Source organism: Prunus persica, chromosome G1, assembly GCF_000346465.2.
Source record: "Prunus persica cultivar Lovell chromosome G1, Prunus_persica_NCBIv2, whole genome shotgun sequence".
Lineage (NCBI taxonomy): Eukaryota > Viridiplantae > Streptophyta > Magnoliopsida > Rosales > Rosaceae > Prunus > Prunus persica.
In genome coordinates, this window is record NC_034009.1 from 12,269,216 (window position 1) to 12,295,770 (window position 26,555).

The 26,555-nt window shown below is 37.4% G+C and overlaps 4 protein-coding genes across 4 annotated transcripts; 1 reads left to right on the forward strand and 3 right to left on the reverse strand.

Moving 5' to 3' along the window:
• On the reverse strand, nucleotides 63-6,602 carry LOC18789130 (ARM REPEAT PROTEIN INTERACTING WITH ABF2). The gene is made up of 19 exons (XM_020554583.1): nucleotides 5,920-6,602; nucleotides 5,614-5,771; nucleotides 4,830-5,002; nucleotides 4,625-4,745; nucleotides 4,462-4,536; nucleotides 4,252-4,346; nucleotides 4,067-4,142; nucleotides 3,643-3,750; nucleotides 3,159-3,287; nucleotides 2,969-3,037; nucleotides 2,708-2,767; nucleotides 2,443-2,566; nucleotides 2,181-2,320; nucleotides 1,889-1,952; nucleotides 1,675-1,754; nucleotides 1,467-1,531; nucleotides 1,266-1,383; nucleotides 1,051-1,175; nucleotides 63-487 (listed from the first exon to the last, which is right to left on the reverse strand). The coding sequence occupies exons 1-19, from the start codon at nucleotides 6,158-6,160 to the stop codon at nucleotides 394-396; spliced, it is 2,115 nt and encodes a 704-aa protein (XP_020410172.1). The 5' UTR covers nucleotides 6,161-6,602; the 3' UTR covers nucleotides 63-393.
• On the forward strand, nucleotides 8,623-12,996 carry LOC18793331 (probable LRR receptor-like serine/threonine-protein kinase At1g67720). The gene is made up of 9 exons (XM_007223207.2): nucleotides 8,623-9,260; nucleotides 9,342-9,879; nucleotides 9,986-10,437; nucleotides 10,706-10,841; nucleotides 10,960-11,031; nucleotides 11,126-11,194; nucleotides 11,512-11,583; nucleotides 12,388-12,459; nucleotides 12,539-12,996. Exons 1-9 carry the CDS (start codon nucleotides 9,188-9,190, stop codon nucleotides 12,576-12,578), a joined length of 1,524 nt encoding a protein of 507 aa, XP_007223269.1. The 5' UTR covers nucleotides 8,623-9,187; the 3' UTR covers nucleotides 12,579-12,996.
• Nucleotides 12,616-14,494, reverse strand: LOC18789712. Its single transcript, XM_007227096.2, has one exon. The coding sequence runs from the start codon at nucleotides 14,342-14,344 to the stop codon at nucleotides 13,574-13,576; it is 771 nt and encodes a 256-aa protein (XP_007227158.2). The 5' UTR covers nucleotides 14,345-14,494; the 3' UTR covers nucleotides 12,616-13,573.
• On the reverse strand, nucleotides 21,268-23,296 carry LOC18793500 (probable membrane-associated kinase regulator 1). Its single transcript, XM_007224795.2, has 2 exons — nucleotides 21,672-23,296; nucleotides 21,268-21,579 (listed from the first exon to the last, which is right to left on the reverse strand). Exons 1-2 carry the CDS (start codon nucleotides 22,837-22,839, stop codon nucleotides 21,572-21,574), a joined length of 1,176 nt encoding a protein of 391 aa, XP_007224857.2. The 5' UTR covers nucleotides 22,840-23,296; the 3' UTR covers nucleotides 21,268-21,571.

A 26,555-nucleotide genomic window follows, 5' to 3' on the forward strand; every position in this document is an offset into this window, starting at 1 on the left:
ATGATATTTTTCTAGATTTAAATTTGAGAAGCCAGGCAATGCTATTCAAATAAATAAATAAATAATAACAAAAATAGTTACCCTTGAAAGGCAACAAGATCAAAGCACAAATCATGTTTATGCACAATTGTATCTCTTACTTAATACTATCTCATTAAAGGGCAAAAACTTGGGGGAATACCAAGAGAATATGTAGGTGAAGGTCACATTCCAAGCAATGTCGGAATTGTGTTACAAATGAGGCTGCGTGTCTACATGTAATGGAATCAGAATTGACTATAAGCAAACTAAAATCAAAGAATTAGAAACTTCCACTGCTCAACAACAGCACGAACATCTACTACCGGTCTCTGTACAAGAGGGTGTTAGAACTCAAGAATCAAAGGCGGCAATTTATAGCCGCAAATTATGTGGGTTAGGCTTAGTAAGCGCTTTAGTAAAGTAAGTGCAGATCTCGGGTATTATACGCATGATCAAATGAGAGTGCCTGCAGTATTCCAGCATAGAGAGAATTTCAGTAGATGAAAGAAAGAAAAAAATCAAGACTCTTCTTCATCAAAATAAGAAAAATGATGATACCCTTTCGCTAAGGAAAACAAGACTAAATCTAGGAACTCATGTGACTATACATAATATGATCTTTTTCAACCAGTCCATTCATAGAATATACGAACACAGTAAGCTTAGCAAAGATCCAACTGATATTGCAACACAAAAAATTATCTGAGTTATATTAAGTAATATGAACTTCAGATTACTTAAGAGCATGAAAGTATTCATTTATCATAAGAGTAACTATGTGCATCTCCATAAGTTTCATTTCAAGTCCATTTATTAGAAAAATGATATAACAGAAAGTACTCAGTAATTTTAGCAAGTAACACCATCAGCACAAGCTAGCTAATATTTTCCGTTGAAATACACGGTGTAACTCCCAACACATTGCAAACTCTCCTGCACATCTTTTTTAAGGAAAAAGAAGAAATCCAGCATAATCTGCATAGGAAGAGATGTTTTGGATAAGAACCAAAGGTTGGAAGGAGCACATACCCTGGTCTGGCACTCAATTTTTCAAACTGCTCCAAAATAAACAAAATGCACGTGTGCCTTAATGACATTGCATGGAAGGCTTCTGAAAGTTCATACATGTTTGAAACATTCTCCAATGATACGTCCTACGTCAAAAAAGTAGAATAGTAATTAGGCAGCTGCCTTTTTCAATTCAGAGCGGTACATGAACAGAGAGAGAGTGTGTGTCAGGTCACCTGTGCTATTGTATACTCACAAAGCCGCTTCAGTCCCTCCAGAAGATACTGATCTGCAGCTCTGAGGAGATCTTGAGCAATATCGAGAGTAATGTCCACTGATCCAGTGTATATAAATCTGTGCACAATCATAAGTCTCTGAATTATCAAAACTCACCAGAAAGCTTTCATGAAACAGGAAACACACAACCTTCACTTTACCTCATCATCAACTCGAAAACCTCCCATCTAATATTTGGTATCTCTATGTCCCTTGCATCCTTCTCCTGTAATAGGTTAACTGGAAATTATAAAGATATTGCACACTATCAAACATGAAGACATCCTTTCTACTCTGTTACATGCACTTCAGTGTTTACTTGTAGGTAAATGGTGATCCAGTATGAAATCACTATATGCAGATACCCACCCGGTAACCACCATCAAACATTGCACGAAATGCATCTGAAGAAGCAAGCAGGCAAATTCTGTGAGCATAGAACCGTCTACCTGCAGTTGGTGAGTGAAAAATCAAACATTTACGGAGTTCCTTTATGCTAAGACAACAATCAATTATGCTAATTGAATGTTCCTCTATGACAGCAAAGTAGGAAGAACTTAAATGAAAATAAATAGATATAAACCTTCAACTAAAAATATGACATCGGACAGTGTGGGATTGTTTACATACTGCTCCCCTAGATAGACCTGCACAAATATTTATCCACCATCATAGGCAATTCATACTAAATACATATTTTAATGCTTAAAATGATGGTAGTTTCAGAAAAAAAGTATTATGCCACCATATTGACATTATATTATGTCCAAAACATAAGGATTCAATATACACACATGTATACATATATAATGACCACAAGCATGAAAAAGCCTTCTGCTATTGAAAAAGCCTTCTGCTATTAAAAAACACCCAACCTGTGGTGTCGGAGATGGGGGAGCTGCATCCACAGGAGAAAGAGTCATGGCTTTGTTGGCCAACTTATACAAAGCCATAGCAGCATCAAGTTGCTGTTTATGGGCAGTAGAGCCAAGAAGCCCAAGAAGCAACTCCAGCCCTGCTTAATAATATTGTATATATCAGCAAACTCAAAACCAACATAAATATATAAACAATATAAGTTTCTATGCAAAAAAACACCATGAAAAGTATGATTTAAATACAGAGGATGTGACATGCCATTGTTGTCAATGAATATTGTTCTCAAATCATCTGGGGAACAAAGATGAGCAAAAGCCAAAGCAACACGTTTCTGGACAACCCTCTCTGCTACACGCATCAAATATAACAAATGGGACAAAACCTACATTAAGAAAATTAAGGAATTACAATCTCAGATGTTTTTAGCATAAAATTCATATAAACATAACGCCATATGCGTACCAACAGCTAGAAATTACAAAAGTCAAAAATTAAAAAGAAAAAGTAATAAGCATGAGCTCACTCGTCCATGAATCTTCTCCTCTAATCTTTTCAATGTTTTGGTCACGCAATCCTTTGTTGCCTGAAAATACAATTTGTCAATAACTTGTGATATGTAGCAAAGAGAGAAGAAAAATTGAAAACAATTGAAAAACATCTCTTATAGTTACAAAATTAATTGAGGAATCATATTATCAAACTATGACATTTAGAAACGTACTGTATTTAGAGGAACTACAAACATAGCTAACTCAGAGAGAGAGAGAGAGAGAGAGAGAAATACTTGAAAAATAAATTCTCCATCCTGCAGCTTCTGAACACCTCCAACCCTAATAAAATCGGACACATTATCCTAGAGGAGAAAATGAATAAACAAAATAACATCACATTAAAATGGTGTTCAATGTCTACCTGTTGACCAATTTATAGCATTCAGCCCACAATTTCATGAAAATTCATAAATTATACCATACCTCATTATCTGCAAGGCCATAAAGAGTAAATGCAGCATTATGTTGCAAAGACCCATTTTTTGAATCAAGAAGCTTCAGCAATGGCAATAAACCACCATTATGAGCAATACCAGCTTGGTTGTTTGTGTCCTGAATTTGCAACACTTGATGCAATTATTGCCAAATCACATAGTACAAGACACAGAAAAACCAGTATTTCAATAATAAATCAAAATTATGGCATTGGATTGCACTATCAGGAACCCGAAAAACCAGTAACAGTATTACTGATTAGAAGAAATTCCTCAAAAATTTAATTCTAGAACTCCTGCCCAACTGTACTAACATATATGACCCGTAAATTCATCTTTATTTCCATCTATGGTTACATTATGTCAATTCTTAGCGCACAGTAGAATACATCTGCTGGCATGAAGACAATAGCCCCACACTGAACTTTTCAATTTAAACAACGAAAAAACAACAAGTGTGGAGAAATAATAACCTGTGCCAATCGCCCCAATGCAAAAGCTGACATCTCCCTCAGTTGTACGTCAGGGGATTGAAGCATCTCAATCAAAGGTCGGACAGCACCCCTCTGTACAATGTGAACCTACAAAAGACTTGCTATTTCAATGGATAGGCAAAGGAAAATTGGAAGGATCCAAAAGCAAATTAATGCTTAACCACAGAAAATTAAGAACGTGAAGGTAATTATCCGCATCGAAGCAACAGGGCAAGAAAAAAGCACTACCTACAATGAGAAAGCAAACACTACAGGTCAAGGAACTATTTTTCAACGGAGAGAAAGAGAATATTGATGACATTTTGTTTCCTAACATCTTTGTCGTGCCAAGCGCAGAACAGGGGTGAAATTGTTGACTCAACTAATGGAAACATTTAGAAGGAGAGAAATATATCCAACCCACCTTGCAATCTGAATCAGTTGCAGCAAATTGCCCAAGTAATAAAGCTGCCTCTCTTTGGCTCTCAGAGCAGCAAGAACTATAATTCAATTTAGAAGACTTGAGAAACTTCTTCACGTTATAAAATAGTGGACGGAGAATAACAACAATATAGTTGCATCATGTGACATGACACTATTGGGACGCACCTAAGCAATCCAATAACAGGTTGTAAAGCTCCCGCAAGAAGAACTTCTTTCTTTATGTTTGGAGATGAGTGTACCAGATTTCCAATAACACCAACCTGCATTGCATAAAAAATAATCTGAAGCTGCAGAAACATGAAGTGCGAAAACCTAATTCTGCACAGTATAAGCCCAGTAGTTCATTGTAATTTTAGTCTAATAAGAAGATCCTACCGCTTCATAATGTATGGCAGCATCCTCAGACCGAAGCATTAGAATGAGGGTAGGAAGAGCATTGCATTCGACAATCTGCAAAGTCGTAAATTGACAACATTTGTTTCATGTTCAAAACAAATTTTTTATAATAAATCATAACTTCACAAGAAAGGTCTATTACTTGATTCTTATTCTCGTCATTTTTAAATGCCAGGGTTCGTAGTGCTCCAGCAGCTGCCCTTTGCACCTTGGTATCAGCAAATTCAAGCAACTCAACTAAAGGTGGAATTCCGCCTTCTATTCTGTATATGCAGTCCTGGTATCATTAGAATTTTGTGTTGCTACAGTCAAATTTTAAAATTAGGGTACTTGAGAGACAAGCAAACCTGACACGTGTTTTAATGCTGCTGTTTTCATGAGCAAGGTTGGTGATGGCATCAGCAGCTCTACGAATGACGCTATACAAAGCCCTGGATACAGGACTATCCTTGTGCCTCTTCAACAAATCCACAAGATGAGCCAATGCACCAGTGTCAACGATGAGTTGTTGATGCTCAGGCTGTTGACACATAAAAGAAACTGGTTTAGCAATTACATGTGGAGTTATTGTGATGCTGAATTAATACTATCCCAGAGTGTCTACGGCATAAATATTCATGCAACATCATAAAGGTGAAGAATAATACTGGCTACACCAAGAATCAAAAGCAAGCAGACATAAAAGGGCATCAAGATGTTACACGTTTGGTATATTAGAATACTTCAAAACCGACACAAGATGGCAGAGTTTATGCACTCGGGCACAATCATGCCACACCAACTTACTATAACATTTCAGCAAGTACAAAACAACCAAAAGGCCAGAGAAGCTAATTGTACTAAACCTTACATATACTACAACCAAAAATAAAACAACTTTTTGCCACAACTTGCAAGCTATTATGAAATCTCAGCCTCATGCTAATTTTTTCATTCAATTTTATACAAATTTTAAATTTTTGCAACTTCAGTTACCATCCAGCTAATACAAATTTCAATCCTTGAACCTCTGCAAGTAATTTACACACTCAATTATACGATCACCAAAAAATAAAACACGAAATATATTCATGCAGAAATAGAAAGTTTTAAGTGGATTGAAATATTGAAAAACAGTAAGAGTAAAGTGACCTTAACTGCGAGAAGGCCTAGTGCAAAGGCACTTCCCTTCTCGACCTCGTGTTCGTACGGCTTCGAACTCCGGTCTCCTTCGCTTAAAGGCGGCGCTTGAAGATGCTTCACCAGAGCCGGAACCGCACCGCCTTCAACGATCACGTTCACTACCTCCTCTGCCCCAACACAAACACACAAAATCGTTTATTCCAAACAATACAAGAACCAACATAACGCTAGAAACTTGCAGAACTGAGAGCAAACTAGAAAAAAGGGAAATTCGGAGGAGATCGGAGGGTGTTTTGGGGATTTTGTGCAACCAACCGTTCTTAGCGAGCTCGGCGAGGACGTGCGTGGCGCGCTTAGCCGACGCTCGATCGGCTTCGCTCCAAGAGAACGTAGAGTTGAGGACCTTCACCTGCTCGCTGACCTCGCTGAGCAGGGCCTTTCTGGCTTCGCCGGACTTCACCGAGATCTCTCGTTCGTCTCCGATTTCTTCCTCCAGTTTCCGCTTTTGCCCCTTCCTCTCCGGGTGGTTCTGATCCTGGCGCCTCTGCAACTCCATCAACGAGGCCAAACCAAAAAAGCGAAGATGAGGAGAAGAAGCTGATCCGAAATGGAAAATTTTTGGATTTGAATAGGTGAGAGTGAAAGACAGAGACAAGAAAGAGAAAGAGAGTGCAGAGGGGCACTTTCGGAATTCCCAAAAAATTACGAAAAAGAAGTAAAAGCTTTTTCTTTCCGTTTGTTCTTTTTTTTTCCCTTTCTTTTCTTTTCCGGTGAAATGTGTCGGGTTTAAACCGGCCTCATGATTTCCGGTTCTGCTAACTAAATCTAATTTTTTTCTTTTTTTTTAATTAATTTGTTTTTTTTTTACTAGATTATTATTGATAATTAATTGATTAACGTGCGCTCCCGCTCTGAGAAAGTACAGAAGGAGGACGGAGTAGAGCTAACGTGCGCATGGTGTGTAGAGAGGATGGGCCCGCGAGAATCAGGGGGTCCCTTCCAATTTCACTGTAGAGCCGTCGTGCTTGCATGTAAAGTGGGGGGCTGACTTTGGGTGGCTGAGTCGGGTCGACCCGAGCGGGATGCTGGTCGGGTTAGAAATGGATCCGGAATCGAATCCTTGTGAAGGTGACGTGTGGGGGGAAAAGCTGAAGGGGTCATGAATTTGGCACCAACCCGACCAACCAAACAACGGGCTCATCATCATCAAATAGAGGAGGATGAGGAGGAGTGGATTTTATTTTACACACGTGCTGATGGGTTTTTTTTTTTTTTTTTTTTTTTCGCAACTTTCAATTGTGTTCACATGTCCAACAAACATTTTTCAGAAATGCAATTGTAGAATTTTCCTTCACACACAATGCACGCAGCCATGGGAATTTTGGAGAGAATCCAATGATGATTATATAATAAAATATAGGGTGACCATCAGCACAATCAAGTTTCGGGCCCATTCTTAGTAGTGCCACTTCCACACTTTGCTTTGGGCTTACTCTAGCAGGCTAGTTGATGGTAAAATATTTAAAATATTAGAAAATATTTTTGATTAATATAAATATTAAAAATTAAAATTATTAATTAAATGAGGATAATATAGTAAATTTATACTTTTTTATATTAAAAAAAAGAGATATTTAGTCATATCTCTATTTTTAATACTAAAACTATAAATAATCCTTATACCATTTAATTTCTATAAACAAATCCAAAAAATGACATTCGGCCCTATTGAATTTAATTTTAATTATTAAATTATTTTGATACCATATTGAGTGTTTTGGGCTTTTTTATGAGGTTTTAAATCAATGGCAGTTTTGTAATTTAAAATAAGTTAAAAGCTTTTTTGTTATATTGTAAATAGATTTTGGGTGTGTTTCTAAAGTCCATTTTATTTTATTTTATTTTAAAATTGTGTTCCTATATTGGGTATAATAGTGAATCTCCCTAAAAGAAAAAGTGATATTTAGTCAAATACTCATTCTTAGCACTAAAACTCTAAATAAACCCTACACCATTTAATTTCTATAAACATATCCAAAAAAAATCCAAAAAATGACAGATTGCCTTATTGAATTTAATTTTAATTATTAAATTACTTTGATGCCCCATTGAATATTTTGGACTTTTTTATGAAGTTTTTGAGTTGGGTTTGTTTTAAGAAATCAATGACAGTTTTGTAATTTAAAAGACGTTAAAAGCCTTTTTGTTATGTTGTAAATGAGTTTAGGGTGTGTTTCTAAAGTCCATTTCATATATGGTTTTTTTATAATTTGGGCTCCTATATTGGGTATTATAGTGAATCTCTCAAAGAAAAATCAGATAATGGATCATATTGTTATGAAACACAACTATCCATTATTTTTTTTAATTCTAAAATAAATTTAAATTTTTTTAAAAAAAACCTCTCACAAAGTCAAAAGCGCATGCGAATAGACTAATATTTACTTATTTTGGAATAGAAAACGTTATGAATTGGATGAATTAGGTTTAAATATGAGAACGAATGGGTATGAAATCAACTACATTTCCCTAATGTTTCCCTAATCAACTACAGTCACTGAATAGAATATTAGTGCCAATAGGGATCATTATTCGGCCCATGACGCGTCAGCTGGACGGACCAAATCCTAACCGAGCCTGTAGCCACCTTCGCCCAAGGTAAGAGTTTGAAACCTAAACCCCACACACCCATTTTAGCATGATTAGGCTCAACCTGACCAGTCTAGGTTCCCCATTGAAATATATCATCTTTTAATATTAAGAACGTCGAACTTTGTGTAGGAGACTAATTCATTTTAATTGAAATATTCATGTCGAATTACAAGGAGATCATAAGAGATTTTCTAACACACATTATCAATATGACATTTCCTTTAGAAATGCTATTTGTGATATGAAATGCATTAACACGAAGTTAAAATACTAAAAACAGAATAAATACGGATTTAGCCAATTTAGTTGACCCCTTTTTTTTTTGGGGAAAACAATTTAGTTGACTTCAATGTCTCTTGATATCTTCCGCGAAGCTGTATATTTGTTTGAACTTTGACGAACTAAATTAGGATTGGAGCTTTTATCCGTTTCGGTTTGCAGTTTACTGTTGGGCTTCGTTTTTTTTTTTTTTTGCCTATTCTTTGCTGGCCTCCTCACTTGTTGTTTTGTTCGTTACGACAGTTTATTTGTTTTTCCTTTCTTTTCTGGTAACCTTTCACCGTGGACTGGGCCTTCCATTTCCATTTCTTTTTGACAAAACAAAAAGAACCAGTTACTAAGTGTACCCCACACACCCACCTACCCCACCAAAAATAATAAATTAATTTAGTAAAAAACTACCAACTCTGACCAAGCCTTCGTTTTCCCGCGTTTACCCAACTAAAATACCTTTCCTCTTCCCCAACTCCACCTTCTCTCAACTCCCTCCCTCTCTCTCTCTCTCTCTCTCCTCCTCCTATTCCTTCCTTGCATAACTCACTCACCCAACTCAACCAAAACCAAAACACCAACTAAAAACCCTTTCATTTTCTCCCCACATCCATCTTCTCTCTCTCTCTCTCCTCACCCCTCTCATGCCTTTCCCCCAACCATGTCATTGCCCCTCCCCCTCCTCCTCCTCTCCCTCCTTTCCATCCTCCCTCAATCTCTTTCCCTCCCCAAAGGTAAGCAAGCACTATTCATTTGAAAATTTTTTTAGTGTCACCTTATCATTTTAGTTGCCAATGATTTTGGGTTGGATGCAGGAACACTAATAAACTGCGGTGCGCCGGTCAAATCCCTGATCGACGGCCGCGAATGGCTCCCCGACACCGGCTTTGTCTCCGTTGGGACCCCGCGGAACCTGACGGCCCCGGTCCTCGTCCCCGTCCTCTCCACCGTCCGATCGTTCCCGAACAATCCCCACCGCAAGTACTGCTACACGGTGCAGGTCTACCGCAACGCTAGGTACATGGTCCGCACCACCTACTACTACTACGGAGGCCCCGACGACACCCCGCCAGTTTTCGACCTGATTGTAGACGGCACCCTCTGGGCCGTCGTTAACACCACAGAGGACTTCGCAAAAGGCGAGTCGACTTACTACGAGGGGGTCTTCCTCGCTCAGGGCAAGACCATGAGCGTGTGTCTCGGGTCGAACAATTACACTGAATCCGACCCGTTTATCTCCGCCCTGGAGTTTGTGATTCTCGAAGACTCGCTCTACAACTCCACGGATTTCAAGTCGTACGGCCTCGGCTTGGTTGCAAGGCACGGCTTTGGCTACACTGGACCAGTCATTCGGTATGTGCCTTTCTTCTTTCTTTGTTCAACTCGTAAATTCGTAAAGTCATAGACTTGGAAGTCAAATTTGTGTGAGCTTAGAATCTGAAAATTTGGTCTTTTTCAGATACCCAGATGACAAATTCGATCGGTTTTGGGTGCCATTTGAAGGGTACAATCCTGTCAATGTAAGCAACACGAATGTGTCTGTTTCTGACCTGTGGAACTTGCCCCCTTTGAAAGTTTTCCAGAGCGAATTGACGACCGGGCAAGCTGAAACTATCGAGTTGAATTGGCCTCCTGGGTCAGTTCGGGAATCGAACTACTACATTGCTCTGTACTTTGCTTTAGGGATGTTGGGGTCGAGGGTTTTCAACATCAGCATCAATGGTGTGCCATATTATGAGAATTTGGATGTGACCCCAGAAGGGCTTGTGGTCTATGCGCGCAAATGGCCTCTTTCTGGTGTTACAAGGATCACTTTGACTCCCTCTGCTGGGTCAAGTGGTGGTGCTCTGATTAATGCTGGCGAGGTGTTTGATGTGCTGCCTCTTGGAGGAACAACTTTAACTCGAGACGGTATGCTTATCTTTGATGCTATTGGGTTCGTATTTTGATTTTGAACCAACCCACATGCTAAAAGTTTGTATCTTGGAATATTCAGATACCAACTGTTAGATGCCATTTTGTTCCTAGGCTTATGCAAATATGAACTATTAGCTCACAAATTAATCTCACATCTCCAAGATGAGTGAAATGCGTTCAGATAAGTTGGTTGGTTTTCATACTTTATGGCAGTCAGTTTAGTGATGTCAATTCTTACTGGGAATTGGCTTTCTTTCCACAGTTATTGCTTTGGAAAGTGTAAAACAGAGGATTCAGAACCCTCCATCTGACTGGAATGGTGATCCTTGTTTGCCCCGTCAGTACTCGTGGACAGGCATTACATGCTCTTCTGGCCCTCGACCTCGTGTGGTCACTTTGTGAGTGGAAACTTATTATAATCATTCATATTGCTAATCAAGTACTTCCTTTTCTTTTCCTTTTTTTTCTTCTGTCTCAGCATTGCATATCCTAATATCTGTTTCCTCCTTCTTCCAGAAATCTGACGAGTATGGGCCTTTCAGGATCGTTATCACCTAGTTTTGCCAATATGACCGCATTGTCTAATATGTAGGTTTCTGAAAACTTTACTGTCTATTTAAATTGACAGAAAGAAAAAAAGTATTTGTTGAATGCCTGATTGATGATTTCATTCTTTCGACAGCTGGCTTGGGAAGAACAATTTTTCAGGGCCTATTCCTGATCTCAGTTCATTGAAGAGACTGGAGAAACTGTAAGTTGTGGCAATTTACTTTCCCCCCAGATTTTATTTTTGAACTTACAATGAAACACATGATAGCATATGGAACTATTAGCACATCAGCCACTATAAATGGAATCATAGATGTCAATGACCTCAATCTATAACAAATATTACTTGGGGTTTGACAGAGTGACTAATATTTTGGGGGTTTCTTATCTGCTACTTTGTCATTGCATTGATTGTCATATCTAAATATTCGGAACCTGAGTCTCCTTTTACCTTGACCTGTTGCCCGAAGTATGTTCTTTCTCTGATCCAATGTTTGTTCATTTTTTTCCTCATTTAAGGCACTTGGAAGACAATCATTTTAGTGGGGATATCCCCTCATCGCTCGGGAACATTGATAGCTTGCATGAACTGTAAGTATCAAACTATCAAAATTGTTTCTTTGTTGGTTCTTGGTATTAATTTGAGATTTTTACTTGCATTTTCTACAATGTTTCTTTGTATAGAAATTGAATGAGAAAAAAATTGGTTTATTATTTTATTATTGGGTTAAGCTCAAACAAATATACTGTTTGATTATAGAATTGTTAGCATTGTAATTTACTGGTGCTAAAAGTTAGTTGTAATTGCTTTGAGAACTTTATGATGTAAAGTTCCTTTGGTTGAAAATAACTTACGGTTTAAGCCCAGTATCTGCGACCTCCCCATTCTCCTATTATTGGAAACACCTACTTCTCAAGGCATATTAGAATCAGAATTGCTTCAACTAAAATCTGCATGTTCTGTCTGTTTTGTTGGTGGGAAGGAACTGCCATTAGAAGTGTTTCATGGTCTATACCTTCTAATTTGACAAAGGGATTCTCACCAAGTTTGGTAATATATGCACGTACGTTTATGTCTATGTATAGGACTAGAATGTTATGGATGCTTATTGTTACTGGTTTCAGATGTAGATATTTATCCGAATTGATACATTGTTTTCCATTTTTATTGAAGATATTCTAAATTATTATGTTTCTTGCTGATAATTCAGATTCTTTCCCAATTATTATGCTAACAATGCTGTTAGATGACCACACAGCTGGGCAAACTGTTTTTTTCCTTTCTTTCTTGTTTTTTTTTTTCCTCCTTTTGGGTTGGGGGTTCTGGCACATGTGGTGATTCTGCTCTTTGCTTGATGTTTCTGAGTTTCTGACCTGTTCCCCTGTCTCTTTCAGCTTTTTACAAAACAATAATCTGACTGGTCAAGTTCCTACTGGCCTTACTGGAAAATCTGGGCTGGACCTAAGGTAGTTGAATGTCCACTAGTCTTCCCACTTAAACCTTATGAATTGCACTTTAAGCTGATTGTTTTGATTTTCATTTCAGGACTTCTGGAAATTCTTTGTCAGCACCTCCACCTTCTTGAACAGCTAGTGTATGCATTCAAAGGTTGCTGTGGCTGCTTTTTTTTTTTTTTTTTTTTTTTTTTTGAGAAACTTGTTCCATACCTACATGAAGAGCTCTCAAACATTCGGATGGGAAATTTGCCCTTGCCAGCTCTTTGATCCCAGAGTCGAAAGTTCTCTTGCTCAGCTGTCTTTAGTTTTGATAGGATTCAAGGTCCTCAATGAAACTTAAGTCTGCAGTTTTATGCCCGATTGTTCATGTACAGTCATTTTGATTTGCTGGTTTCTTGGTATAATTGGTTGCTGCTCCAAAGTTGTTCATATTAATTTTCCTTATTCTTTAATACAGGTTTTTTTTTTCCTCTTTCAAATGTACACCCTGAATTTAGACCAAAAAGAAAAAATGTACACAATGAATATGTTGGTTTGTTATATTTTGTAAAGTGATTGGTGTTGTTTTTTCATGTCTTCATCCCTTGACTTTCTCATCTAACAAACAATAATTCAATACACTGTCTTTAAGCAGAAAACTTATATGAAACGGGGATAGCAATTATCCCTGCCCAATCATGCTATGTTAAGTGAAAAAATTATCACGTATGACATAACATGAATGACCGGGAATAACAAAACAGGTCAAATATCAGATTCCTGTTGCTGCCATGCCTCACATGTTGGACCCACTGAGTCACAGATTTGCATCTGCATGTTGCATGACTTCTCACTTTCCAGTTGCTTATTTAGGAGAGCCAGTTGGCAGAAAACTGTATGTACTTTTGGGCAATACAAGAAGTACCAAGTAATTAAACAAATTTTGTTAATATTGAACCACAAACTAGAAAGTTAGCATTTACATTATGATTTTTCAGATCCACCATAATCAACACTCTAAACATGAGACAAATCTTAAATGAAACCCAGAAAGAAGAAAAAAAAAATTGAGAAGGCAATGAACATGTTGGACAATGATGTAGATCAAACCAGCCTCTTCTTTCTACCAAATTCCTAAATGCTCTCACCTCTCTAGCCTTCCTTTCCTGAGAGGAAACAAAGGTGGCAAGGAAGTGCTCTTCACCTGTGTGCAAATTGGCACATTGATCATTGGCCTTATTCTTATACTGGCTGATCTTGTTCTCTCCAACCCTTTCTTTATCCTCTTCATGTACTTCTCTTTGTTCCCCATCCCCTCCTTCTCTTGATCTGCTGTTGCTGCATCAGCAAATGAGCTCGAAGAAGACGTCGAAGAGGAGGAAGAAGAAGACGGGGACAACGACGAAGCACGCTGCTTCTTCAGCTTCAGCAACTCTTTCCATAAAACGGTGCACTTAGGTGGCCTTGGAGAGGGGTCATCATCAACAAACCAACTCCCTCTGCTCTCCTCCTTGTTCACCCCTTCCTCATTCTCATCTCCCTCAACATCTTTGGTTTTGAGGCTAAGTTTGCTGAGCCTCTCAGCATGCTGCTTTTGCCAAAAGGGAAGGAGCTTCCCTTCAAAAAAAAGCTCATCTGCAGATAACATGGTATGGCTACTCACATTGCTTGAGAGAAACTCGAATTCCGGGTTACGTACCTTTTGATCACACTCCATTATAAGATCTTGCTCACCCTGATGGGCATTTGGGGTAATGGAGATGAAGTTATTTTCGTCGAGGAATTCGGCAGAGAACGAAATCCGGGGGCTGGAAGGTGTGTCCATGGATCTAGAGGTTGCCTGAACAATTTCTAGGGACACCATTTTGGTTGTGTTTTGGGCTGGTTGGTGGAGAGTGTTTTTGAGCAAATGCATGAGGGATGTGATTTATAAAGGGAAGGAGATGCTTTTAAAGTTTCAGTAATTTGTTAATCTCTGTGTTTTTGTTGTTGCTAGTTATCGTTTGGACGGTGAGATTATAAAAATTAGGTGGTCTGGTGAAGGCGAAACATGAGAGCTCAGGTGCTGTTTAGAATATAGAAGCAGCACATGGACAACTTTATCTTGGAAACTCAAAGACAAAAAGCTTTTTTTACCTTTAGTTTCTCATACAATTTTTCTTCGAAAATCCCAAATATCATTAGAAAAGGTACAAAGTAATCCTGGAAAAGGGAATTTTTCTTTTTGGTCAAAAACCTGGAAAAGGATTTAACCCATGCTATTATTGATAATTATTTAATATGAAAAAAGAATATAGAAAGTGAAACATTATATTAACCAAAAAAAAAAGCATATCATATATGTGATATTTCTTTCCAATATAATTAATTCTACATTTATTGCAGTGTATCGGATAATCCGATATTAAAGGAAGGGAAAATTGAACTAGGATTTCAGGTACAGAGTTAAATGCTCTTAATCACTTAAAACTACAAGTCTTACGCGGGATAATCTTAAATTTGGGGAAGTTGGGTTGTCTTGGATAGACATTATGAGAGAAATTGGTAAAGTTTGGTTTCTTAAATAGAATATAATCTTAAAGCCCTTCATGCCTGCCTTCCTTTCTTTTCTAGCTAGATATAGGGTAGGGTAAATCCTGAACTTTTCAAGATACATGCAATATTTTGGCAGGGATCTTCTGCTTTTCAAATTAAGAAAAGAAAGTTTGGTGCATGGAGTTTTAAATTAGGATTATCTCTGAGCTTAGTGGCAATTGATCCAATTGAGTTTGGATTAGTCAAAGAGAGAGGAGCTTTGTTAGTTTGACTCCCCTGCTTACAGGGGGATATAACATGGTAGAGTTGCCAAGCATGTGGTCACATGAGAGTTATTTTCTGCCATGTGATCTCTGAATCAAAGATACATTTTTTGTTGATGACCAAAATACCCTTTGATGGGCTTTGACTGTTTCTGGTATTTGATGTAAATTCTCCATCCTGGGTGTGTGTTCTTGTCATCTGGAAGTGTTTTTCAAGTGGTAGATATCATGTTCATGGCTTAAAAAGCTTCCATCAAGATTTGGGCAGTTGTAATTAAATCAAGACAGCTAATCAACATTGGAGGTAACTCTTGTGATTATTAAATGCAGTTATTCGCTGTGATCATTTAAGCAAAAGCACATAAACACATAAACCAGAGAGCATTCTGTGGTCCTCCTCTGTCCTCTCTTGTATAATTATTTCTTGTTTGTTGTGTCTTTGTTCTGCGACGACTGAGGGAGACAATAATGTGTCAAAGTGTCTGTTTACTTGCTAATCTAATAAACAACAAGAACCATCATGTGATACACAAATCATTCAAATTTTAGCAGTGATCAATTGATGCACCATTTCATCACAACACATTCACGTAATCGGTTTAGTGAAGACTTTCTCCATAATTAGGTTGAAATGTAATGTGTCTTGTATATGTTGTTCACGTGATAAAGTGACCGTGAAATGAATCGTGCATCACGAGTAAGAAAGAAGCATTTAACCTGTGGAAGTGAAGGCTAGTAGGCAAGGCACTATTTATCTACAGAAGAAAACTGGCTACAGAGTTATGACAGACAATGATCAGTAAAGGGTTAAGAGACAAGAACATATACACATAATAATAGTACATTCCTATCTGTCAAGACGTGACCAATTCGATCTTGTTAGTTTGGAGAAATATTGGGACCACAAGTTTTGGTGTTCTAGGCAATTATAATTATAAAAGAAGAGGGATTTCAAATGCAAACCAATAAATAAAAACTGCAAAGGCAAAGCAATGTGGCTGGCTAAAGACTGTACAAGACAAGAGTTGGGGGGACCATTAATTAGCATTGACCATTTTATTAAATTAGAGAGGAGTTTACTCTGGTTTCATATAAAGCCTAGCTGTTACTACATGAAAGAGAGGAGATCAAATATTAATTACACATTATTTATTTTGTACTCTATCATTCAGATTTAGCACTCTCTACTCTCTAGTGTGTGTATGAGAGAGAGAGAGAGAGAGAGAGAGAGAGAGAGAGAGAGAGAGAGAGAGAGAGACTCAGGCCAGACAGTATAATAGGTTAGGTGGATTATATTGAAATTGAATCATCTGGGTAACTGATTGGTTAGGCATTCAGAAAAGAAAAAAATATTTAAGCAATAAATGGATTTTCTATATTCCCTCCTCAGGTTAGCCGAAATTATGAGAAACGATTAGGATTTGGATACGTTCAAGGTTTGATTTCCTTTAATGTATAAGATTATAAAATGATATTTTAATTACTCTAATGTATGAGAAAGGAAATCAAATTCGGGTGCAAGAGGACGGACACACTACCTAGTGTTATAATAGGATTATAAGATTACGTCAACAGGGTCTAGCAGAGTGGAAAAGGGCCTTGACTTGCAAACAAATTGTCTCAGGTTTGAATCTCCATGGCACCATAGTAGTGTGTGTGAGAGGAAAACTCTTATTCTCTTGTAGTTTAGACAATCACTTGTGTTAAAAAATAAAATTATAAAACAGCAGAAAATGAGGGCTAAATGAAAAAAGTGGGTGGACTTCAATGTGGCATCCACAGCTTGCTGTTGGCAAGGCCCCATGCTCAAGGCTAACTTTACACATGCATTCATATCAAAAGGCCCCCATTTCTACAATAACAGCATCCATGGATTGGGTGGCCCAGAGACAGACATAATTGTATTGTAATATTTTACAGCCGTGCCTCACCCAGAGTTTGAATAACGTAGCTTTTCGCATGAAAAAAAAAAAAAAAAAAAAAAAAAGCGTAGCTTCGCGCTACATAACAGAACCAGCTGCAATTAGGTATCGAATAAATTAACCACAAATTGTGAAGACAACTACAACTAGACGAAAAATTAATTGGTAGTTACCAGGTGAACATAAACTTTGGCAATGAAGAAGATCAGCATTATCATCGGGCCGTGAATGTGGGATTGTTTTGAGGAGTGTTAATTAAATCTCTGCAGTCTTTCTGACTAATCTACCATATTATACTAGATGTCTGCTACTAAATGCTCAGCCCTAATAATACTACTTAAATTTCTAATTGCCAATTGTTGAAGCTACACAAAAGTTTCACTCTGACACCTTCAAATCAATTGAATTAATTTAAAGGAAGCTGAGGCTGGGTTTGGTACAAAACGAGTTGAGCGTATTTGTCTAATATTGAAAAGTTAAGGGTTTTAGCATGGGTTTATAATAAGTTGGCCTACTCGTTTTATTGCCAATTAATTTTGAAGTGAAACCTCAACTTCTTTTAGTACGTATATAATTTTGAAGCCTTTGTCATCTTTTGATGTGGAATACTCTCGACAAAAATAATACAAAGAGGCAACGTCTCCCTTAATTAATAAATACATAAATTATGTTTGCATGCAGTCTCAAGCCAAATGATCAAACAAACACAAAAGCCAGGACAAATTTGTGTCTTCTGCTTCTACTTTTTGTGATCGAATACCGATTTCTAGCTACCACTGTTTGTTCGTGGATGTCGCAATGTGATTATGTTGGGTAAAGTAAACGAACTATTAATCATAAACCAAACGGGCCGCAAACATTTCAAAACACCTCAAGCATCTAATCTAATCTAATCTAACTGCAGCTAGCAAACATTTCAACTACTCAACCATACGAGAGGGCAATGTGTCGAGGGAGAGGAGCAAAATCATGCCAAGCTGCCCCTTGTGCATAGCTTTATATGATCATGATCAGAGACTAGACTAGTTCAGACAAACCATTGCCTAATTAGTTCAAGTATCTTATCATTACAACTAAGGGTAAGTGAGACAGAACTATACGCAGTTAGTATGTTTTTGTGGTTGTCATTCGCTCATTCCTCACACCACCCAACACCCCCCCACACCCACTTCCACCACCACAATTTATTTATTTTTCTTTCTATTTTTAATCTCGTTTTCAACAACATTGATTGCTTTATGGTTCATTATCGTCATTTTAGAATTTAGATTTTAGGTTTTGAGTCTTGGATTTTGAACGGCCCAAAATTTAAGACTTAAAACTTAAAATTAAAACGATTAATTACGTCGTTAATTTTCTCGTCTTGCCAAATATTCATTGATTTCCAAAAGTATTACATGAGAACTCCAATCATAAAGTTCTATTTGGTTCATGGGAAATGAGAGTTGAGGATGGGAAATAAATTGTTATTCCATGTTCGGTAAGTTTAGGCATGAAAAATAGTTGCTTTGCACACGGGAAAGTATGGGGAAAGTGAAACTCTCCTTCTTCCTTGGGTTTTGTTTTTCTCATCAAGAGAAAATTCAGGAAAATAAATTAACATTAAATACACTTTTTTCATAACAATTTTATCCTCTATTAACAATTTATAATTACAATATAGTATTAATCGTGAATCAAACTGGACCTAAGAGTAATCTTGCCAATTGTTTTTAGCAAAAGAGCAATGTTTACAAGATAGTCAGTTCGTTATCTTGATAACAATGATGAACACAAATTTGACCAAAGCGATCAATATCAATCGATTAAGTGAATATTAATTTTTCTTCTGACTTGATTGAAAATCAACTTCGATAATTTTTTTGGCAAAAGATCAGTTTCTTTGGCTAGGATCCACGTGTCCCAAATCTCAGATTTTTTTAAAATAAAGCTTATTGTATTTTGATAAAAATGCTTACAATATTTTTCGGTGGGCTTTATTTTTTGAGGTAAGATATTTGTGGGCTTTTATAACGTGAAAAAACTTTCAGTACGGATAGGAAGGAGAAGGACCACGCCAATTAGTGCAATAAAGTTCATGTGACTTGTCTCTCTGGATCCATGTGAAAAACCTTTAATGCCCAGCCATAGAAGACAAATAATTACAGATGTGACTGCATTTCACTTTTCTCAACTCCGATCGATTATATATGCCTAATTTCCATCGATTTTATATGACGCAATGTGTTGGTCTACAAGGTTTGAGGGCCACTCTTGCACTATCATGGAATCTTACGTACCTACACCTAGGAACGGATTCAAGATTTTAAAATAGAATGGGTTAAATTTATCTTATATACACACTAGAAAGGTGCAACTACTACAGCGTACCAATTCATTCTTTTATTTATTCATTTTTCATTTAAAGGAATTATGTGTGAAGAGGGATATCAGTGAAAAGAAAATTAGCAGTAAGATGTTCATAAAAAAATAAAATATATATAAATAAGTTATCAGAGATATCCTACACAAGAATGTTTTAGAATAGTCAAAGATAATTCAATTCATTAGTTTGTCTTATCTTCTTTTTCTTAAATATATTATTGAATGAGCGATGACATAATTTTCATTAGTAAGTACGGATGAGTTAATCCCTTCTTGAGATTATCCCTACTTACACCAAAATATGACCGTGACAATATTCCAAATCAATTAGAAATTATAATTCATTTTAACTTTTTCACGTAGAAGTTTTACGTTGCATAAAAGAAGTTCTCCATTGGTCGACATAGATATTGTGCCACCGTGTATATATGAAGGTACTGTACTAGTAGTAGTACGTGGTATGAAAGGGGTGGTTGATGTTTATTCAGAGGGCCTGGATCCCCTATTTATGATCCATTGGTGTTATTTGCTATGGATGGTCCACATGGAAACAAGTTAGATTCAGAATGCGTCGTCGGTCTGACAACGACAAACTAACTGGTGCCAAATTGATGTGATTTGTCCCTCTCCACATATTTGACGATTTATTGCCAAAATGCATTAACAAAGTAATCTTAAAAAAACCTTTTATTATTGTGAAGAATTAACATAACTAAAATATCAAGAGCTTTGGCTTTGCTATAAATATCTAAACCCCATTGAAGGGAGAGGTTTTACAAATTGAATGTAAGTGTGTTTTTAACCCTAGAAATGAACTCTATAATATTGAATCACGATTAAACAATTATAAACATCGTTCATTGGCTTCTAAAAACTCATTATAAAAGTGTAGAATTCCCAAAATTTGATAATCTAAAAAGAATTACAATCTTGAAATAACATGTCCTGAATTAGATAAGGAGGTTCTTCAATTTTAGTGTAAGATTTTGGGTTTCTCATTCTTACATTATTGTTTTAGCCTTAGAAATGAACTCTATATTAAATCATCATATAACGATTTCATTTCAAAACAATTATAAACCTCATTCATTGGCTTCTAAAAACTCATTTCAATGAGCCAACGGGTTGCTAACGAGTAGTATCAAATTCGAATCCTTATGACACTTTAATTGTAATTTAGATTATCACTTATATTTATAAAAAAATGAATGAGTGTAGAATTCCCAAAATCTGATGGCTAATGAAATGGTGCCCCGACCCAATTAAGTACCTCCACCAACTAAGATTTGGATAATCCATACGAGAAGCCTATAATGCTCTATATATATCGTCCGTATAAATTGAAACTTTTATTAGATCTGAAAATGCCATAAATAGGAAGTTGGCAACTACTTTGCCAGCTTCCCTTATTAAATATCCACCGTCTTATCCAGTCACAATTGCTGAAGCTTCCTCTCTAATAATCTCTCCCCACATGGCTGACCTCAAGTCAAGCCTCAACAAACTGAAATGACCATGTGCCTTTTTCTTTTAAATTAATTAATAAAATTTTGTTTTTCATTTGATTTTGTTTTTTTTTTCCTTCCCATAATTACAAGTCAGAACTCGATCAAATTCGTTCATAGAAGAAAAGTTAAAAGCAAGAAAAATCATACACATTTCCAGAAAAAAACTGATCCTAAAAGTTATGACACCCGAATTCATCATTACAAAGAAAAACCCAAAAGCCAAAATCATAGCAAACTCCCATATGCTACAATGATTTTTACGTTAAATTCATTCACATTTTTGGTCAATTAAACGGAAAGCAAACACAGCCTAAACAACAAGATTATATAGATTTCAAGTTCCGAGGCTAAACAGTACTCACAGACAGAGACTTTTAACTAATTTGATGCTCAATTTGAGAGACTAAATCCAAATGAGTGTTTCCAAAATACCATCATATCATATCCATCCCCATCACATGCATGTCATGTATGTCATGCAGATGCAGCTTTTTCATGAGACCTCGGCCGTTTGGAAAACAGACGTAGAGATAAAAACACTTGTACAGATCTATTTATCTGGACGAAATCAAATTTAATTAATTAATTCTTCAAATTCTAATATAAGTCAAATTAATTAATTAAGTTGGATCTCAAATCTCATCACTGACCATGGCACGTAGCAGCGCTCTTGCTCTGAACGACCAAGGAGTTCTTGCAATGAGCAATTGCGCCTTGAATTGCGCTCTGAAGCTCCTCCATGGACGATGCTGAACTGTTGCCACCACTCGTACCCAAACCTGAGCCCGAACCCGTTAACCCGGTAGTACGGGAGAGAACGCCTGAGTGGCTTGGGGAGCACCTCATAGAAGAAGGGCAGCTCGAAACGCTACCCCTCCTTCTCGGGTACCTCAGGTTACCCGAGAAGGACTGAGAAACTAAACCATGACTGCTGCCACCACAATCTTTATTATTATTATTTCTCGTGGCGCATTTTTCTGCTGAGGTTTTTGTGGTCGTGATGATGCTTAAGCCGCCGCCTCCTCCTCCCATTTTCTGTTGCTGTTTTTGGGAGAGTTTTTCATACAAGGGCTTCACCTTCTTCAAGTATTTGCTAAAAACCTCCTTGGCAGTCAAACTCATACGTTTCGGCTTCGCTGATGATGCATTATTGGATCCGGGCCCCACCATGTTGTTGTTGTTTTGCTGCTGGTGATCTGGAACATTGTTGTCTTTCTGTACTTTCGGCTCCTTCTTGAACACGGACGAGAATCTCGACAAGGAAAAGTACTTCTTCCTCGAAAAGGCATCGTTGTTGCTGGCGGTGTGCTGCACCGCGTACTTGCTGCTGCTGCCGAGGCGCTTGTAAGACTCGTCGTTGGTGTCTTCGGCGACGGAGCTGGGGCGAGAGGAGCCACAGGACTGGTCGGCGAGGAGGCCGAGGTCGCTGGCGAAGGAGGAGGTGGAGTCACGTGACTCATTGGAGCTGCTGGCTGTGGAGTCACGTGAGGTGGTGGTTTCGGAGGAGGAGCAGTTGTAAGACGATGACGTGGAGGAGGGCAGGTGGAGGGTGCGGACCATGGAGAGGCGGGGGGAGAGGTGGAGGGGGAGGAGCTGGCCTTTGTAGAAGAGCTCGTCGGCGGGGCAGAGGGTGTTGGAGGATTTGCGAGGAGAGAGAGAGATTGTGAACTCGAAATCTGAGGAGGAGGAGGAAGAGAAAGAGTGGGTTGGGGAGGGTGGTAGGGTTTGGGATTTTTGGTGGGGATGATGAATATGATGATGCTTCTTCACTTTGATCATGTTCATCTCATCATCTTTTCTCTTCATCCTCATCTCCATTATCTTTGTTTGAAGCAAAAGCAAAAACAAAAAGCAAAAAAGAAAAAAGGAAGAAAAAGAAGAAGGGAAGCTACATAATGGTTTTTGTGAGTTTGAGAGGAGGGGATGATATTAATGGGTTTTGTTTTGATGTGAAGTTTGGGTGTTGGTTCGTGTTTTGTACGTCAAAAGTGGTGTGGATCTGGGGCTGGGTTTTGGAAGGGCTCTTACCAGCTCACATGGGATGATGGAGGTTTGAAGTTTGAACCTTTTCTCTCTCTTTCTTTTTGCTGACTGATGTGGTGTGTGATGAGAGAGAGAGAGACACACAGTAGAGTACAGGTGATTAGATCATATATGAAGGGGTAGGTGTCACGTGCCTGAGACCTGAAAGGTGGGGTTTACTTCACGTTATTCTAATTTATAATCTATAAAATATCTTTGTTGTGGAGTGACGGAAAGAGAGAGAGAGTTACATGAATGGAAGAAGCCGGGCATGCTGTAATTAGTGAGGGCATGCCGCTGCGTGCTCTGCTGCTGGCTCATATTATCACCATAATAATTATACGACCTTCATCTTTTATAGATTTAATTATTATACGTTATAATCTTAAATCTTATTGGACGTGATCTAAACACGAGACGAATTAACTATTGGTCTAGTTTTACAGTAAATTACATACCAAATCACAATCATATGTTTACAGAGCTGCTGGTTATATATATATATATATATACATATATGCACTCCTGCATGCTTTGGACATGTGCAAATCATGATTTCTGATAAAAACCTGCCGATTGCATTACATTATTGGGTCAACTAACTTCTAGTTAAAAGCCTTGAGCCCATCTGATCATTTGCTTGCTGTTCTTCATAAAGTTGTGATTTATTTATCATGCATAGAGCCCACGGTACCTTCATTTGTAAAATCTGATGCCTGCCCTGCCATGCCAGATAAGATGAGGTAGATTTGACCTTGTTGATCCATCTGGCATTAAACTTTTGCTTTGCACAGGGAAATTGTTGCTTCATACAAATATAATTAATCAAATCAAGTGATAAAAAATAATGAAATAGTAATTTATTAAGGAGGTCACTCTGTCCAGGAAAATTAACTAGATTCTCAAGACAAGAGATTTGCTCTCCAATCCCAGAATCATAGTAGAGAAGAAATAGCTTTTCGGGGCATCAAAAAGGTAATCTTGAACGAAAACAAAATTAATTGTAGTTAAACTTGCCAGCTATGAGGTATGAATACGTATACTATAATATTTCTGCAAATTAGTGGAGATTAGAGCCATGATTAATGCTACATGAAGTAATTGATTTGTATTAGTAAAGAGATCATTGGGTCGACTTGGAGCATTTTTCTCTGAGTTTTACAGGTCAATTGGATTGGATGCGAACGGCCTTTGGAACCTTTACTATGCATCCAAAATGCCCCTTTACTATGGCTAGCTATCCATTTAACCGACATTCAATTTCAATTAAAAGCCTATCTGCATGAAATTTAAGGGCCTATTTGAGAGTGTTTTTGCAAGAACTAAAAGCACTTTTTGACAACCAAGAACACTTTTGACTGCGTTTATTCCAAAAATAAACCTAAAGAGAGTTTTTGCAACTTATTTCAAAAATAAAGAAACTAAACCAGTCAGATTGCAACTATGTTGTCACAAAGCCAACTCATTGTCCGCAATTACTAAAAGATAACATATCTGCACCAATCGACTTTCCTCTTTAGCAAAGATAGATCCATAAAAATTTGTTATAAAATTACGCCATAAACAAGCCAACGAAATAGAGACGATGATGGAGAGGGAAGCAAAGAGGATGGGAAGGGAAGGAAGTGAAAAAAAATGAAAAATATAAGAAGAGAGGACAAAAAGTATGGTAGTCACCGCCCCAAAAGGGGTGGCCGGCGGCTAGGGGTTTTCACTCTTATGTTTTCCCACTTAGGTTTAAACACGTTTGGTATTTCATCCCACCATGACCTTTAATTTGAATGCAAAAATGTACCATGACCTTTAACTTAGCGAAAACAGAAAACCAAATAGTGGATGTGTCAATTATTGTTCGAAAGAAATAGTGTTAGCATGAGCCTTTTGTGCTGCATCACGTGATTTTGGCTTCTCTAATGTCCTTTTCGCTAAGGTATTACTCTTAACGTGGACAAATCGACGTATATACAGTATCCTATATGCCAATATTAAAGGCGACTTCAAACTTCTGAATTATTTGATTCTGAGTGCACAGTCTTAGGACGTTTCTCCTTGCTAGTTAATGGCATTATATCCACTTGCAATTTGCTCATATATTTTTCCAGAAGCCAGTTAGTTACTGTATATGGTTAATTAATACTCTTGTGCTCGGATTAGAGCATCAATTACCCGCATAAAAAAAACATGCGTATTTCATGTTTCATACACTTTTATTTTTATTTTTCTCGTCACATGACTCATTATTTAATAAGGGAAAATAAGAAAAATGCATATAAAACATGCTGCATGGAAGGTTTTACTCGGTCCGCACACTTTTGGGGGAAAAAAAAGAGCTGCACACCTATGGAACTTTTTCATTTTTCATTCTTTTTAGATTAGTAGCTAGGCCTACACATGTAATGGACGTTATTATCACATATAATCTATGTCGCCGAAAAGGACCAAAGTAATAATATTGGTGTCTTTGCTTCTCTTCCAGCTAGCAACAGTATTGTTAGTTCCATTCACGCATTATTCTCTAGCTAGGATTGGTATTTGCTGTTTGGTATGTGGATGTGGATGTGGATGTGGTCCTAATAGCTAATTAAGCTCCCTATTATTTCTCCTATTTTGTAGATGTTGTTGGCTACTCAAATAGGTAAAGCCTTTTCTCCTATCAAGTTGACAAGTGTCATCTTGCATAAAAGCATTAGGGTTTTCTGTATCTATCAAGTCAGCCTGTAACGTGTACGAATTTGCAAATTAACTTTGAGAAGTAGTGTGCTCCGCTGACAAAAGTTTATTGGACATTCAATAAAAGGCTTCTAGCTATACTACGTAGAAGTGTTATCATTTATGTCACATGAAAGACAATTTTTGACAAAGTCAATTTGCCTTGTTCAAAAGGTAAGAGCACCTCCGCCTAAAAGGCAAGGACAAGGTAAAGGTAAGGCAAAGTTTGACACTATTTAAGTAAATAGTGTCAACCTTGCCTTTTTTGGTTTCACCCCAAAGGGCAAGGGCAATAGCAAATATTATTCATTTTACTTTATTTTTTTTTATACTTAAACCATTAATTTTAAAAAGCTTTTTAGATAATATTTTCGGTTGTCACGTGTCACTATTTATTATAAAATTCTCATTTAAAATTTCAGATAACATTTTTCGGATAAAATTTTCAAATTAAATTTTTGGATAAAATTTTCGATTGCCATGTGTCTATATTTATTATAAAATTCACATATCACTCATCATACAATTGAAATACCTACTCACTCATCATACAATTCAAATATTTTCGGTCTTCAGAGTCCGACACAATGGAGTACAAGAACGACTCAATCATTGGCGAAGGCGGTTCCACCGGATCACGACATGGGAGAGTATTTTCCTTCTGAGGACGTAATAGTGCCATTATTTCAGACATAGAATGCACCACTGGAACCGACTGTGGGCATTGTTCACTTGATGAGCCATGTGTAATGGTTTTCCTCTTTTTTGTTTTACTTTGACTAATCTATTAAAAAAATGAAATT

What these genes read in the sequence shown, in the direction of transcription:
- LOC18789130 (XM_020554583.1), bottom strand. Translation starts at nt 6,160, where the DNA reads ATGGAGTTGCAGAGGCGCCAGGATCAGAACCACCCGGAGAGGAAGGGG. An exon ending in ATGGAGAATTTATTTTTCAA is followed by an intron (nt 2,768 to 2,968) that starts GTATTTCTCTCT and finishes TTGTATTTTCAG; the next exon opens with GCAACAAAGGATTGCGTGAC. An exon ending in CCCCATCTCCGACACCACAG is followed by an intron (nt 1,953 to 2,180) that starts GTTGGGTGTTTT and finishes ATATTTGTGCAG; the next exon opens with GTCTATCTAGGGGAGCAGTA.
- LOC18793500 (XM_007224795.2), bottom strand. Translation starts at nt 22,839, where the DNA reads ATGGAGATGAGGATGAAGAGAAAAGATGATGAGATGAACATGATCAAA.
- LOC18793331 (XM_007223207.2), top strand. Translation starts at nt 9,188, where the DNA reads ATGTCATTGCCCCTCCCCCTCCTCCTCCTCTCCCTCCTTTCCATCCTC. An exon ending in ATCTCTTTCCCTCCCCAAAG is followed by an intron (nt 9,261 to 9,341) that starts GTAAGCAAGCAC and finishes GGTTGGATGCAG; the next exon opens with GAACACTAATAAACTGCGGT. An exon ending in ATTGATAGCTTGCATGAACT is followed by an intron (nt 11,584 to 12,387) that starts GTAAGTATCAAA and finishes TGTCTCTTTCAG; the next exon opens with CTTTTTACAAAACAATAATC.
- LOC18789712 (XM_007227096.2), bottom strand. Translation starts at nt 14,344, where the DNA reads ATGCATTTGCTCAAAAACACTCTCCACCAACCAGCCCAAAACACAACC.